At 37.2% G+C, this 16398-nt stretch overlaps 1 protein-coding gene across 2 annotated transcripts in view; it reads left to right on the top strand.

The window, feature by feature from the left end:
- CREBRF (CREB3 regulatory factor) overlaps positions 1 to 16398 on the top strand; it is a 29208-nt gene that overhangs the window by 6982 nt on the left and 5828 nt on the right. Inside the window, exons 2-9 of one of the 2 annotated variants that reach the window (XM_070739396.1) lie at positions 5453 to 5647; positions 7179 to 7304; positions 8495 to 9548; positions 10752 to 10946; positions 11736 to 11925; positions 12553 to 12626; positions 13251 to 13373; positions 15656 to 16029. In XM_070739396.1, the coding sequence (XP_070595497.1) occupies positions 5534 to 5647; positions 7179 to 7304; positions 8495 to 9548; positions 10752 to 10946; positions 11736 to 11925; positions 12553 to 12626; positions 13251 to 13373; positions 15656 to 15759 (1980 nt within the window). In that variant the 5' untranslated portion in view covers positions 5453 to 5533 and the 3' untranslated portion in view covers positions 15760 to 16029. Of the gene's footprint in view, positions 1 to 5452; positions 5648 to 7178; positions 7305 to 8494; positions 9549 to 10751; positions 10947 to 11735; positions 11926 to 12552; positions 12627 to 13250; positions 13374 to 15655; positions 16030 to 16398 lie in introns of those variants that run through there. The other variant, XM_070739395.1, reaches the window with a different exon arrangement.

Raw genomic sequence — 16398 nt, 5'->3', positions numbered from 1 at the left:
AAACTACATTGATGTGTCCATGTCAGTGGCACTTGAGCTTTTATAAGAAAAAGAAAAGTTTATACTAGCCTTTCATTTTCAGATCATGTTTCTATTTTGTTTTCAAGTTCCAAATATTTTAGACGAAGTAGCTAGTGCTTTTTCTTAGAACAAGGGTAACTTCACAATTAGTCTTTCTGCAGAGTTTTATTGCTAAAGCATTTCTGTTTTTCAGAGTATTTTCACACCATTTGTATCTCAGCAATACTGTACTTGTGTTTTTCCAGGCTGTTACTTATCAATAAATTCTCAGTTTAGTTAAGAAGGGTTTAAAAATAATTGGAATATTTTTGCTTGAAAATTGAATGATCTAGGTGACTTTTGGATGTATTTGATATAATTCCTGTCATGTGTGTTCACTGGAAGTATTGATTGAGAAGATTGTAATGATTCTTTATGCCACTGCAGTTAGAGCAATGTCTTAATGAACATGGAGACCCTACACAAGTTGAGAAAGGAAGGCATAAAAATGAGCTTTTCATTGTCAGCTATGATAATTGATCAACAATAGTATTATACACAAGCAGAATCAATTCTGTAATAAAAGGTTTATATATATTGTGCATAAGGAGAATAGATAGCATAATAGATATTTTTTGTAGTCTGGCATAACTCATGAATGCCAAAGTTGTTTATCAAAGCTATTAACAGAGAAATTAATTTTTGTGTGTGCATTTGAAGTATCCTTTGTGTTGTGTTCTGTACACCAATCTGTACACAGGGAAAATCTTTCTATAAATACTGTTCTCAAGAGTGTGAAAGGCCACCTTCTGGAAGTCAGTTTTAAAAAAAAACCAAAAAAACCAAGGCAGCAAGAAATCCGGAACTAGAAAAATGAAAACTTCCTTGTTCTTTTTTTTAAAAAACCTTATTGTTTTGAACAAAGAATTGTTACAGTCCTTTAAAATTTCAAAAAGATTTTTTTTCCAAATCTAAATTATCTAGGTGTGGTTTGTAATTGTTGTTTTTCCATTGAAGGCAGAAATAGAAAGCAAATTGAAAAATTAGATGGATAAGGATGCTGCTCTGTTCAGCTGTTTGAAGCAGTTTAAAGGATTCAAATATGGTGATTTGAGCAGTCAGTACAAAAGGTGATGGACTGCTACTTGACTTAAATCTGTGCCACAATTACCGTATTTTTAGAGTATAAAACGCACCATTTTGCCCCCCCAAAAAAGGGTGAAAATTTTGACGCATCTTACATATTGAATGCAGCCCCACCCAGTCATCTGCACCCTTTGGCCTCTGCCTCCCAGCAATTTACCTCCTTTCAAAAAAACAGCGCAGAACCTGGTTAGCACAAACCACTGATTATCGGCCTCCCGATCAGCAGCTGACTGAGGTCCACTTGCTAAAATGAAAGTGAAACTAAAACTGCAAGGACGCAAATTGCTGGGAGGGTGAGGCAAAGAGAGAATTTTATTTTCTTGTGTTAATTAGTTGTTAAAACTGGCTGCAAGGAGGTAAATCAATAACTATAAATGTCTATAGAATGTTCAAATTATTAGACTTTTTAAATTAAGCTTTTTAAAATAAATGCTTGATCTGAAGAGGCCCAGGGTATTGTATCTTTTTTTAAGTAGCAGAGAATAATGTATATTTCAATAAAGTCACATCAATTTTAACAGCATTTGTACAAGTATAATCTGAAATGTAACTGTGCCCTGTTTAATATTAAGATAAGGCAACTGAGTTAAACCCTTACTTAGTCATGTTTGGAGTAGATCTATTTAAATAATTGAGGGGAGTTAGTGTGACTACATTTAAGAAAACTTTCTGGTATTAATATACTGCTATAATGTACATTTCTCCAATTCTTTGCTATTTCTATGGGTCAGGCACACATGCATAGAAATACACAGCAAACGGTGTATATCATCTATGCCAGTGATAGCGAACATAGGGCACAGGTGCCACAGGTGGCATGTGGAGCCATATCTGCTGGCACACGAGCCGTTGCCCTATTTCAGCTCCAATGTGCATGTGTGCGCTGGCCAGCTGATTTTTGGCTCACAGAGGCTCTGGGAGGGTGTTTTTGGCTTCCAGAGAGCTTCTGAGGGATGGGGGAAGGCATTTTTGCCCTCCCCCATCTCCAGGGAAGCCTTTGGAGCCTGGGGAGGGCAAAACACAAGCCTACTGGACCACCAGAAATTGGGGAAAAGGTCATTTCCGGCCTCCAGAGGGCATTGAATTATGGGTGTGGGCACTCATGCATGCGTTATAGCTCCTTCGGCACCTGAGGGGAAAAAGATTTGCCATCACTGATCTATGCTGTTTGCCAGGAGGCAAATTGTTGGGAGGCAGAGGCAGACTTCCCCCCCTTGTTTTCTTCCCCCCAAACTAAAGTGAGTCTTATACTCCGAAAAATACAGTAGTCATTTTTCCTTGCAATAATTATTGTGAATTGGACATTAAAGTGATCTATATCTTTCATGTTCCTCATGGCAAAAAAATTCAGATGTTGCTCTTTTTTCTTACATTACAAGCAATACGTGCAGTATTGCTCAGGAGCCTTTATCCTCCTCTAGGTTATGCGACCGGGAATTATGAACAACAACATCTATCTGTTTTTTAAATGCCTGCATCTTTAAACCAACTGCACAATCCCAAGAAGACATGCAGAGTTGCCGACGTGCAGTATACATTGACTACACAAAAGCCTTCCATTGTGTTGACCATGACAAGCTTTGGAACTGCCTCAAAGAACTGGAATATCATCACACCATGTTTAGCTCCTTCAGTCATTGTATTCTGATCAGGAAGCTGCTGTAGAAATGGAATATGAAGACACAAAATGATTCAGAATTGGAAAAGATACTTGACCAAGTTGAATCCTGTCACCTATCTTATTCAACATGTACACACCAATAGTTATGAGAAATGCACATTCGGAGAATCCACCATTGGGGCTAAAATCAATGGTATGAATAACAACCTCCAATATCGGATGATACAATATCGCTGGTGGAAAGCAAGGGCGATCTGGAGTGGCTAATTCTCAGAGTCAGAGATGAAAGTGAAAAATTTAGACTGCATCTTAACATCAAGAAAACAAAGATAATGACAGTTACACAGAACATATAAGTCAGAATGCAGATTAGTGAAACCATCACAAAGGTAAAGAAATTCATTTTCCTGGCTCTAAAATCGACCAAACTGGTGTCAGGTCCACTGCAAAAGAAAACCCCTGCTACTGTGGAGTTGTAGCAAAGAGACAAGAGCAGAAAGGAATTGATTAGAATGCATATAGCAATTGGAAGAACTGCAATGTCTAGCATGAATAACATCTGGAAAAGTAAAGACAACCAAATGCAGATTAGTCAATGCAATTTTTTCCCCAGTTGCTACTTGTGTCTGTGAAATCTAGACTCTGAAAAAAGCAGATAGAAGGGTGGACACCTTTAAACTGTGGTGCTAGAGGCAACTATTTTACACATCTCATTGACTGCAAAAATAATAAAGCAGTTGAAACCGAAATCCCCAAAAGTATCACTTGAAGTCAAGATTGCCAAACAAAGACTGCAGTTATAAATTGGCCATGTCATGTGTCATTTGAAAAGTCAGTCATGCTGGGAGAGATCAGTGGAGGGAAAAGGGGCTACCCTAGTACCTGCTGGCTGAACACTATAAAGGATGACACTGGGATGACCATAGCAGATCTGAAGGAGATGCAAGACGGTGGGGCATGGAGAGTGTGGATCCATAGAATGCCCAAGGGTTGGACAAGACTAAATGGCTGGCAAGGGCTCTTCCTTGTGTTTCAAAGGATCTTTTTGGAACCAAATATAAATGGATATTTGTGGAATCAAATCTAAACCAAATCTACAGCTGTAAAATATGTGTTAATTACTAATCTATAAATAACTAAGTACTACTGGTATATACATACATTGCCTTGATAATGGTGCTGAGTTAACTGAACTGGATCCTTGCGATTAATTTTTTTTCAATGTTAATAATTTGTATCTACATCAGTTTGTCAAAATGCAGTTTGGAAATTCTGAGAAAGTTTAATTCTTTTCAAAAAGTATGATATTTATAAGGAAAAAGTTATTAGAAATAGAAGCTATTAGGATTTCTTTTGTTTCCTTATTCTGGTATATATTAACCTGCTAATGTTTCACTGAATTGTTATGTAAATTTGTCCCTAGTATGTAAAGTAGCCACCCTGCTTTAATATACTTAATTTTTGTGTGCTTATTTTAAGGGATTTTATACAATTAAATAGTTTTTTCAGTAATAAGCATAATAGAGCAATAAAGGTTTCACAAAAACACCATAATCATAACATGGGGCATTAAAAACATTGACAAATGAAGTTGAAATCAGTGTAATAAAACATTAAATAATAGCAGCACTAGATAAATCACTTATTTCTGCATAATCAAATACAGACTGAGATAGAAACTGTTCAAACTGTTTGGAAACTTGTTATGCATAATATTTTCACATTTTATTTGAATTACATTTGGAAGTACAAGTTTTCTACATTTGAAAAAAAATAGCTTTACACATTATAAAAAGAGATGGGTATGCTTTTATGATTCAGGATGTGCCCGAAAGTAATTATATTAGGAATAATTATACAAGTAGGACTAAAATACTCTCTTTCATAATGACAAAAATAGCCAACCATCAGCAAAATAGTTGCCTTTGTAAAGTTAGAAGAGGCAGCTTCCCTTATGTATGAATATGAATTCTTCTGAATCCATAGGTCTGTCTACTTTCTTGTGACATAGCATAGAAAGTAGCAATTACTATAGAAGCACAAATATTTAACCCATGTTAAAATAATTCCTCTGAATATTAACATTAGACTGTAGCAGTTCCATGCTCTGATTGTACTTTGATACTCATTAAAATATTGAAATGAGGATTCCTGGACCAATTCCACATGCTGGTAACACATTGCTCAGTTTACATACAGTGTGGGGCTGTCTTTGAAAACAATAGAGAAACAGTCATTGCAAATGTTCTGAATACAAAACTGTTTTAGAGCAAAGCTAGATGAAGGAAACATATATAAAAGTAGCTGCACAGACCATTTCTTTGTTTCCAAACATAACTCAGATATGACAATAGATAAAAAGAGTAAATGTGAAAGACAGAGTATGTAAATGGAAAAAATGGAGGGATAGAAACTACAAGTCCTATGCGGAAAAGTATTAGATTATGTTATTTCATAACACAATCCCAGTGGATATAAGATTATATAGAAGCTATTTGGAACAGAATTGTTTAACAAATTACCTCTAAAATCTATGTAATTATGTTAATAGAAAGTATTAACATTAGGATGAAGAGAAATAGAATGTAGAAGAGATGCATGTAAAAATTATAGCAAAAAATGAGGACTAAGATACTAAGCATGCATTTAATGTAAAATCACTTAATGGTTTTCTTTTCATTTCAGGCACAAATTCCCCAGAGAAAAAAATATTCTAAATAATCAAAGTAAACATTTTCCTAGCAAAAAATCTGCAACTATCCTTGTATGAGTTATATGCTGCCTACTAACCCAGAAGAAAAGCTGGAACAGAATTTGCAAGCAAGGAAAACAAAAAAGTTGGAATTGAATTTGGAGGATCTGGGCCTGGAAATGCCTCAGGTAAATGCCCAATACACTTACCTAAACAGCTTCAAAGGCAAAATAACAGCTTAAAATAATTGCATCTAATTTATTTATTTTATTTATTAATTTATTAGATTTGTATGCCCCCCTCTCCGTAGATAGTGTAGACTACCAGTGTAGTATCATTATTCTTGAAACAATATACTTTGGTTGATTGCTTAAAACAGGAATATATGTTCTTGGGAAAGAATTCCAAAGTAGAACAAGCAAAAAGGCATGTAGAACGAGCTACCTCTTCTGACCATTGTTATAAAAAGATAATTTTCCTTATCAATAAAAGTAAGAAGTTTAAATTGAATTAAATTGAATTTTATTAGATTTATAAGCCACCCTTCTTCAATGGACTCAGGGCGGCGTACAAAGATAAAAAAACATACAGTCAATAAAACTCCATTAAATTTTAAACATTCAGCCATCAATCAATCATCATAAAACATTCATCATAAAACAGTCATCTATCAATCTTTCTTCGATTCGAGTTGGAGCAGTGTATTATTGCTCAATGGTCCAGGCCTGGCGGCAAAGCCATGTTTTTAGGGCCTTTTGGAAGGCCAGGAGGGTGGAGGCAGTGTGGATCTCCAGGGGAAGTTGATTCCAGAGAGCCAGAGCCCCCACAGAGAAGGCTCCCCCCCCCCCCCCCCGTGGTCTCGCCAGTCGACATTGGTTGGTGGGACTCAGAGGAGGCCAACTCTGGGATCTTATTGGTCGCTGGGACTTGTGAGGCAGAAGACAGTCCCATAAATAATCTGGTCCTAAGCTATGCAGGGCTTTATGGGTGATAACCAACACCTTAAATTGTGTTCAGAGACCGATTGGAAGCCAGTGGAGCTCACAGAGTGTTGGCCTTGTGTGGCTGTACCTAGGTACACCCACAACAGTTTGCGCGTCTGCATTCTGGATTAATTGAAGTTTCCAAACATTCTTTAAGGGTAGCCCCATGTAGAGCGCATTGCAGTAATGGAACCGTGAGGTGATGAGGGCATGAGTGACTGTGAGAAGGTACTCCCTATCCAGATAGAGCCGTAACTGGTGTACCAGGCGAACCTGTTTGAAGGTCCCCCAGCCACAGCTGAGAGATGTTGTTCTAGTCTCTAGACCCCCTGTAGTACACAGTACACATTTATTTAATTTCAAATGTTGTAGATAGGATAAAAAGATGTAGAGATTGCGCCTTCTGCAAACCCATTATTCATTTTAATCATTTTTATTGAATAAATGACAGTAACTGGCTTCACTAAACATAAATAATGATGGTTTCAGAAAAATGCTAAACCAAACTCACCCAAATTGGCTTAGCACATCTCATGAAGTCAGCCAGAATCATAATACCATATATGTAGGCAATACTAAAAGGTTGTTAAGTTCAAATGTTTGCTCTTAATGCATTGTAAGAATGGGGGTGGGGGGGGGAGAAAAAGAGAGGGTGTTTGAAGGATTTATATATTTTTTTGTTTTATAAAAATATAGAAATGTTTTAAAGTTCCAAACTAATATCAATTTATTATAGCCCAGTGTGAGTGGAATGGATCCTCCATTTGGAGATGCCTTTCAAAGCCACATGTTTTCAGAACAGACTTTGATCAGCACAGATCTCTTGGCTAATAATTCTGACCCAGATTTTATGTATGAATTGGTAAGCTGCATTTGTTTGTCTTTCATTGCATGAAGCATATTTGTTGTTCCTAAATAAATTTAGGTGAAGCTACCCTTTGAAATCATAGTATGTATATGTATATCATATAACTTGATTTTTATACTTCTGTAAAAACTGCTTTTATTCGGACTTACTGTGTTTCCCTGAAAATAAGACATCCCCCCAAAATAAGCCTTCTGTGAAAACATTTTAAAGGCATGTGCAGTCAGCCCCTGCCATTTCCTCTGGTTAGGGTTAGTGAGACTGAGCTGGAAATCAGGTAAGACGGCAAGAGGAGCACTCTGTCTTGCTCCACGTGCCACAAAATAATGAGATCTCCCCAAAAATAAGGCCAAGCACTTATTTCGGGGTTCAAAAAAATATAAGACAGGGTCCTATTTTCAGGGAAATATAGTAAGTATTTGAGCTGTATTATAATGGGGGTGATATAAAACTTGTGTGTATCTGTGAGTGAGTATGTATGTGTATTAGACTTTTATATGATGGATACTAAAAATTCATGAGAAAATTCCTTTGGATCAGACCAAAAGCTTAACTGTTACCTCTGTCATGTGTACATTTTTAAATTATATCAATATATGCTTTTATTCAGTTTTTTTCTAAAAACCACATAGTTCCAAACCTTGTAGTCTTTCCTGGTTCGAAGATTAATTCAGACTTTTGATCATTTGGGATGATGCCCATTTTAAACATATTCTAATATATTTAATATATAATTAAAATAAAGCACTTCAGAATCTGAATATTATGGAATTAATTTGAGAAAGAATTGACTTCTTACCACTTTGCTTCTTGTTCTGATTCATTTAATGTCATTGATCTTGTCTTATTGAGTGCTTAAGAAAGGAATCGTCTATAAAATACTAGAACCAATGGGGTGTTCCTATTGACAGAATAAGCACTGAGATAAGCATAGGAATCGTTGACTTCCCAAACTCCCAAAATGTTCGGAACCAATACACAGCATAGGGCTATGTATGATCATTTGGTAAACCCACTGGATTCAATGCAACTTATTTTAGGATTACTGCTTTAACATGCTTTATATAATATGTCCTTCAAGGTGCACTTATTAATTTATTTTGGCCTTAGCTGGCTGATGGGGTAAGAATATGGATGGAAAATGCATTAACTGTTATTGATATGCTTATACCTATTTACTTTAATAGGACAGAGGAATGGATTGCCAACAGAGTTCCAGGGACAATTTCCTTTCTGTAGAGGACTGTAAAGAATTTGAGAACTTAGAGACTCTTACTGAGATTCTGGATACTGAAATGTCGTTCCCTAACTGGGATCAGTGGGATACTTACTGTGAAGATTTAACAAAGTATACAAAATTAACCAGCTGTGACATTTGGGGAACAAAAGAGGTGGACTATTTAGGTCTTGATGACTTTTCAAGCCCATATCAAGATGAAGAGGTAATAAGTAGAACTCCAACTCTGGCTCAGCTCAACAGTGAGGACTCTCAGCCTGTCTCAGATCCACTATGCTATTCAGAGTTGCTGTTCAATGCAAAACAAACCCAATTAACGTCTCTGCCAACCAAGAAAATTACAAGAGCAGCTGCCCCAGTTTGTTCATCAAAAACTGCTCAGGCTGAAGCACCTTTATCTGAGTTTGCTCAGAAAGCAAGCAAGGCCAATTCAAACACACAAATCATGGTTAAGACCAATATGTACAATGAGAAAGTGAATATTCATATTGAATGTAAGGATTATGTTAAAAAGGCAAAAGTGAAGATAAATCCAGTGTACCAGAACAGGTCTGCTTTGAGCCAGGCAAATGCTGATGCTGCAAAAGAAAACACCTGCTACTGTGGAGTTGTAGCAAAGAGACAAGAGCAAAAAGGAATTGACCCCCTTCAGACTCACAGTAGTCCTGCACAGCCTTTCAAAGACACTCAGGCTCTGCTCCTCACTCCACCCCAGGAAGCTCCAGGACTTATGGCTGAGAAGAGTAACCTCTCTGCTAGCACCTCGGTGTCAGATCCTTCACAGAAAAAAGAAGAGCATAATTATTCCCTTTTTGTCAGTGATGGCTCAGCTGATCATGCAGGCACAGCCGATCCTGATGAGGATGAAGATGATGAAGAAGAGGTGGAAGATGAAGATCATGATGAAGGCTTTGGAAGTGAGCACGAACTATCTGAAAACGATGAAGAGGAGGATTATGAGGACGATAAAGATGATGACATCAGTGATACATTTTCTGAACCAGGTAATTAAATTTTCGTGATCTAGATACAAACTATTAAACTGCTCTTTTTGGTGATGCTTGGTCTTGAAAGAATTGCACATTGTCAAATTGAAAATGAGTTTTAGCCAAATGACGTCTTGCTTAATGTAACCAAAGAAAACACAATCTTGTATTGTAATTCAGTATCTTATGCAACACTGATTAGGTTTGTATATTTATATTTCATATTTCTAAACCACCCACCTCCCTCAAAGAAGGAGGCCCTGAGCAGTTTAGGTTACTTTTAAGGTAAGCTGTTAATCATCAACAATATTTATGAAACAGTCTGTCAAGAATCCATTTAGAGGTGTAGGGTTTTTTTTACATTTTTGGAATGTTGAGGTCTTATATGAAAATTGGATGGCCATGCTGTATGATCTGTGTAGAGTTTTTTCCAGAAACAAGTGTTAACCATTCTAATGAATAAATGCCACTGCTGCTTGTTGTCCATCAAGTGATTTATTATTCTTTCCATTGCATAGCCTCATATAAATAATTCAGGGGTGTATCTATCTAACATTCTATCTAACATTCGTTACCTTTGAGCATAAACATAAGTACAAATGGCTTCTGTGGGGAAAAAAATTATATCTGATCTGGGAAGCCAGGTGCCTGTTTTAATATGAGATTAGAAAAATCCCTATTTAGGATTATTTGGAATAGTGAATTTTCTCTCTTTGTTTAAAGTAGTGGTCCTTAGAGCCAAAAAGATTGGGGACCACTGGTTTAAAGCATAATATGGAAGCTGAAAAATTAAATGCATATAATGTGATATAATGTTACTCTGTAAGTCTAGTGCATACTTTTATCTGTATCTGACTGTACATTGTATAATCAGTGATCATTTTGATTTTCTAAAATCAAAGAGGTGTAGAATGCTGATTTGAAGATATCATTAGTTGAGGAGACAGTTCTGTAAAGAACATCCAGGCTGTGCTTAAGAACAAAATGGTTTGATGCTCTGGAAAAGTCCAGTGCCATTTTGTCCATTAGTCATCTGATAAATTCTCTGTTGGCAATTGGGAGAAAAAAATTGAACACTGCCAGAAATTGTCAAAGTTTGAAGTCTCATTTCCCCTTTATTCTAGTCCTTTTTACCCTTGCGTTGATATACTCCCTTCTACCTATCTCTGGTCCATTTGCTCTGGACAGGCTCTATAAAAGTACAACTTTATAAATTTTTAGGTTTTGAAAATGATTCTGTAGAAGATTTGAAAGAAATGACGGCAATATCTTGTCGAAAAAGAGGCAAGCGGAGATACTTCTGGGAATATAGTGAACAGCTGACGCCATCACAGCAGGAGAGAATGTTAAGGCCTTCTGAGTGGAATCGAGAAACCTTACCAAGCAACATGTATCAAAAGAATGGATTACATCATGGTAAGAGCTGCTGTTTACAGGTGCATGGCACACCTCTTAAAGCTTTTGTAAGAACTCCCTGTATCATTTAAATAAGGTGTATAATTATTTCAAACCTGTTTAATATGTGTTGGATTAACATTGTATTGGAGATATTGAAATGTGCATGAATATATGTTGGCATTCTAAAATTTCCTCACCATAACTTTCTTTTAAATAAAATATGCAACTTTTATTCACCATTCCATTAATTTATTGAAGTAATTGGCAGAGGAATGAGTCATAAAACAATTTGCTTTTGTAACTTAGAAACATTCCTTCCCTATTTGTGTATCATTTGTGACAGTTCGACAAAATTTGTTTTCATTTTCCTCTTTCCAGGAAATGCATTAGTTATATTTAGTACTTACCGTAGTACTTCTATTTGTACTTGCACATTATTTGTACTTAGTACTTCTGGTGAAAAAAATGAAAAAGATACTTTTATGTTATTGGTTAGAGCGGTTGTCATTAGTTACATCAATATTTATCAAAAATTCTTTAAATTAAATGTGTAATCTAAAATAAACAGACTACTTACTGTTTTTCTGACTATACATCTTGCACCTGCCAGCATGGTATTTATTTATTTTTGCCTACTATTACTTCTAACATGTTTTGTAGGTTGTTTAAAGTCCACCTAGACTTAGTTGTATATGAGATACAGTTGACAAATAAACACTAATGAATAAGCATTGTAACTTAAATGTGTATATTCAAATTGAATGAAAATTTGCAACCTATTGATTATGATTGTATATATTTAAACAGGAAAATATGCTGTTAAAAAGTCACGAAGGACTGACGTAGAAGATCTGACACCTAACCCTAAAAAACTGCTACAAATTGGAAATGAACTTAGGAAACTGAATAAAGTAATTAGCGATTTGACCCCTGTCAGTGAACTTCCCTTAACAGCAAGACCAAGATCAAGGAAAGAAAAAAATAAACTTGCCTCTAGGTAACAATTTCCTGAATAATATAGCATTAGCAATTCTGTTTGACCCTGTTTATGTTTTGGTTATGTTATGTTGTATGCTTGGGTCTATACATGTGTGCGCATGCGTGTAATATTTATTTAACCAATTTATATGGCAGCCCAACTCATGGTGACTGAGGGCATTAAATTCTTCCTTACTTCCTTAATTAAAATTCTCCCTTACTCTTTTGCCTCACACCTCTGATAGCACATTGGAAGAGTCTCTTATCATAATTGCCTGCTGTGTATAGCCAGAATGCTTACATTTTAACTGTATTACTGAAACTTATACCATAATATTCTGGGATGGTAAGATGTTACCAATTTTTAATTTTTATAGTATCATTTTTATTTTAATGTTATTTTTATTCCTATATATGACAATTGGTTTTTAACAATTATACTGTACATGTTTTAAATTGTATTACTTGCTAAATGTAAACGCCTTAGAGTTTCTTGATAGTGATGGGATAGAAATATGTTAAATAAATAATCATAGAGTTTGGGTGTTGGTAACATGTAATATTTTGAACCTCTGATTATTTGTGTGATGAATGGTCAGAACAACAGGAACAATATCTCACTTCCAATTCTTTTCCTTCTCAACAGGGCTTGCCGACTGAAAAAGAAAGCTCAATATGAAGCCAACAAAGTTAAACTTTGGGGACTCAATACTGAATACGGTAAGCTTTTATAGAAGGGGGGGGGGAAAGCAGTCTTGTATATGAAAGTACAGCACGTACTCGGTTTCAGTGTATCAAAATTAGGATATCTTATTAAATCTTTCAAGTATGCTGATTGATGAAACTGTCCTTTTTGAAGTATAATTATCTGAAAGCTGGTCTATATGGGTAATTCACAAGGTATTTGCGGAGTCTGCGGAGAAGGGCGGCATACAAATCTAATAAATAAATAAATAAATAAATTTGGTAAAGGTAGTGCAGTTTTATAAAGACATTACAATATTTAATAATCTGAAATATTTGCCACATTGCTTGATGGGAAATTAGGGAGAAAGGGGCATTCTGGTTTAGGGTGTTCCCCAGAGTCTTGTCTGGCATCCATTTGTTTGTTACGTACAAATATTTTTTCTTTAAGTCTTTCAATCTTTAGTTTACCTTTTCTCTGTATTACTTTTCATGAATTCTGTCTTCAGTATTAATGAAGTTTTATTAGTTATTTTATATCAATATGGAAATTTCAGGTGCAGGAATGGTATAAAATTGCTTTTACATCATAGATGTATTCTTTCTTTTCAGAAAAATTGCAGTCAGGAGGACTTATATTATTGCATGATCTCTTTGCAGATAACTTACTGTTTGTGATCAATTCTATCAAACAAGAAATTGTGAACAGAGTGCAGAGTCCTAAAGATGAGAGAGTAACAAATATGAGTCAGAAGCTTGATGTACTTATTAAAGACACTCTTGGTAAGTGAAGAACAAACACAGTACTATTTATAAGCAGTAAAAAAAAATCAAAATAGTGCTCCCATTTTAGTCTTTCTAAATTTTGAAAATACCTTTTTTGAGCCGCAGCACATTTTTTACATTTACAAAATCCTGGGGCACATTGGGGGGGGGGGTCTTTTTTATTTCTCTCTCTCTTGCTTTCTTTTTCGCTCTGTCTTTTTTATTTCTCTCTCTCTTGCTTGCTTTCTCTCTTGCTTTTTTCCTCTCTCCCTCTTTCTTTCTCGCTTTCTTTGTCTCTCTTTCTCTCTCTCTTGCTTTCTTTCTCTCTCCCTCACTTTCTTTCTCTCTCTCACTCTCTCTCTCTTTCTCTCTCTCTTGCTTTCTTTCTCTCTCTCTCTCTCTCTTTCTCTCTCGTACACCACGCCGGCAACAGCAGCATTGGGCAGTAACCGTGGGGTGGCGGCAGAGCGGTTGAGTGTGAGTGGGAGCCCTGACGGCGGTGGCTGGAGGTGTTGCTTGACTCCGTACATGCTGGCGCTGCGCTGGCCATGGGCGCGGGGCTGGCACCTCCGTCCCAGCACAGCCAGCGGGCCAGTGCCAACCCCACAACGCCAGCATGTACAGTGTCCAGCCACACTTTAAGCCGCCGCCGTCAGTGCCTTTGCCCTGGATCTCCTGTTCACAGCCGCCACCTCCCGGCTACTGCCCAGTGCCGCTTCTGCCGGCGTGCTCCCGCTGCCTGTGCCCTCCTGTTGGGCCCCAAAGGTCACTTGACGCTGCCAGGGAAGCTCCAGCTAGGTGGGGCGCTGCCAGTGCCTCCACCCTGGAGCTCCCACTCGCAGCCACCCTCCCCCCAGCTACTGCCTGGTGCCGCTGCTACCCCAAAGGTCACCTGCTGCGAAGAAGGAAGCCACGAAGAAGGAAGGCATGGAAAAGAAGGTGCGAAGAAGGAGGCTCAGCTTCTGGTGTCGGAAACTGAGCTTTGCAGCATACCTAACCACGTCTCACAGCACACTAGTGTGCCGCGGCACACTGGTTGAAAAACACTGATCTAATTTATAAAATGTATATGACCACCCATCGCATAAAAGGGGACTCTGGGTGGCATATAGCAAAAAAAGTATTAAAATAATAAACATGGCCAAGCATAGTCATTAAAAAAAAAAAACACAAGAGAGCTCTGGTTAGCAATGGAGCTACCTCAAAACTTCACTGGCCCCTCGAGACCCACTGACTTCCGGAAAATAAAGGAAGGATGGAGCTGAATCGCTTCACAGGGAAGAACATTCCATAAGAAGGGAGCCATAGCAGAGAAGGCTTGGCTGCTCAGGCCTGCTGAATATATTTCCCTGCCAAATACGGAACTTGAAGGGATGCCTTGATGGGATGAGCAGATGTAATTGGTAGAGGCAGTCCCTTAAATAACCTGGCCCTATGTCATAAAGAGTTTTAAAAATAAAAAAACCGCATCTTGAATTGGATTCAAAAGCAGACTGGCAACAATGCAGCTCACAGAGCAGATATGTAACATTTGTTTCCGTACACATAAGTACCCACATTACTGCATTTCAAACCAGCTGAAGCTTCTGGATACTCTTCGAGGATAGTCCCACCCGTGTATACCTCATTACTGTAATCCAATTCAGAAGTGATGAGCGCATGCCTCCCCCTGCATGACCCAGGAATGGATATAACTGGTGAAAGCATGAAGCTACAAAGGCATAATCATAGAACTGGCAGCACCAAACTCTTATATGACTCAGTTTTGTTAAGGTTTAGGTGAGCCTGTTGTTCCCTATTCAAATTTCCATGCCACTGCTAGAACCCAATCATAAGGTGCGCGCACACACACCTGCTTTGACAAGCCAGATCTAAAGAGCAGATGGTTGAGCTCACAGTCGTAAGGAGTTTGTCTGGTTCTTCAAGCTCAACAGATTCAAACCAAACTCTGATCTGGTTGCTCAGATAGCACATGTCATCTTTTACCCTTGGTGTGTATCTTTCCTTTCATTCATGAAGTCAGCAGTTACCAGTTTTAAATTTTATTCTTTTATCATTTACATTTGTATACACTGAGGGAGAGAATGTCCTTAGAGTTCTGATTTTAATTTAAAGAAAGCTGATTAGAAGATACCAAAGTTAAGCTCTCTCCCTGTAGGGTGGTCTCATAATTTACTCACTGACTCTTTTTTTACGTTTCTCTTTGGGTTGGATGTATACCATGCAAAACAAAAAGCTTGCATATAGGAATGTAGCTACTTGCTCTGACTTAGATTATGATGTATTTATTTATTTATTAGATTTGTATGCTGCCCCTCTCCAAGGACTCGGAGCGGCTTTCAACAACAGTACAATTTACAAATCCAATATTAAAAAACAAAACATATTAATATACCCTTATTAAAAACAATCACACAATTCAGCAAATTTCCTAATAAAAAATTGTATAGTGCTACACATAGATTTGAAGATTATAAGCAATGTGTACTAAGATTTATGTGATGTCATTGTTTGTTTATTTATTTATTAGATTTCTATGTTGCTCCTTTCTTTTAATTGTTGATTAAAGTAGCCTCAAGTTACCTAACAGCTAGTCAGTTGCTTCTACATTCTTCCCTGCAATGTTGCTGCCTACTCAGGTTTATCATGTATTACTTACATACATACATACACACACACACACACACACACATACATACAGGGGTGGGCTGCTGCCCATACGGGGGGACGGGGGACGCAGCGGGGTAGCGAAAATGGAGCTCCACCCCAGAGCACCCAATTTGCACTGAAAGATGAAAGAAAAAGCATGGCATCCTGCATAAGCCACATCCACAGCGTGGTAGTAAAAATTTTGGTAACCCTTCACTGCATGCATACATGCATACACACACACACACATATTCAGCTTGTCATTGTTCCATCTTTGTAGACTATTTTGGGTGAGTGGAATCAGATTTTAAGTACTTTGCATGAAAGTATGTTTGATCTTATTAACACTGGCACAACTTAAATTTGTAAGGAATAAAAAGCAAGGTACACATAA

This window comes from Erythrolamprus reginae, chromosome 2 (genome assembly GCF_031021105.1).
Source record: "Erythrolamprus reginae isolate rEryReg1 chromosome 2, rEryReg1.hap1, whole genome shotgun sequence".
NCBI lineage: Eukaryota > Metazoa > Chordata > Lepidosauria > Squamata > Dipsadidae > Erythrolamprus > Erythrolamprus reginae.
This window is presented reverse-complemented; position numbering and strand designations above follow the sequence as displayed.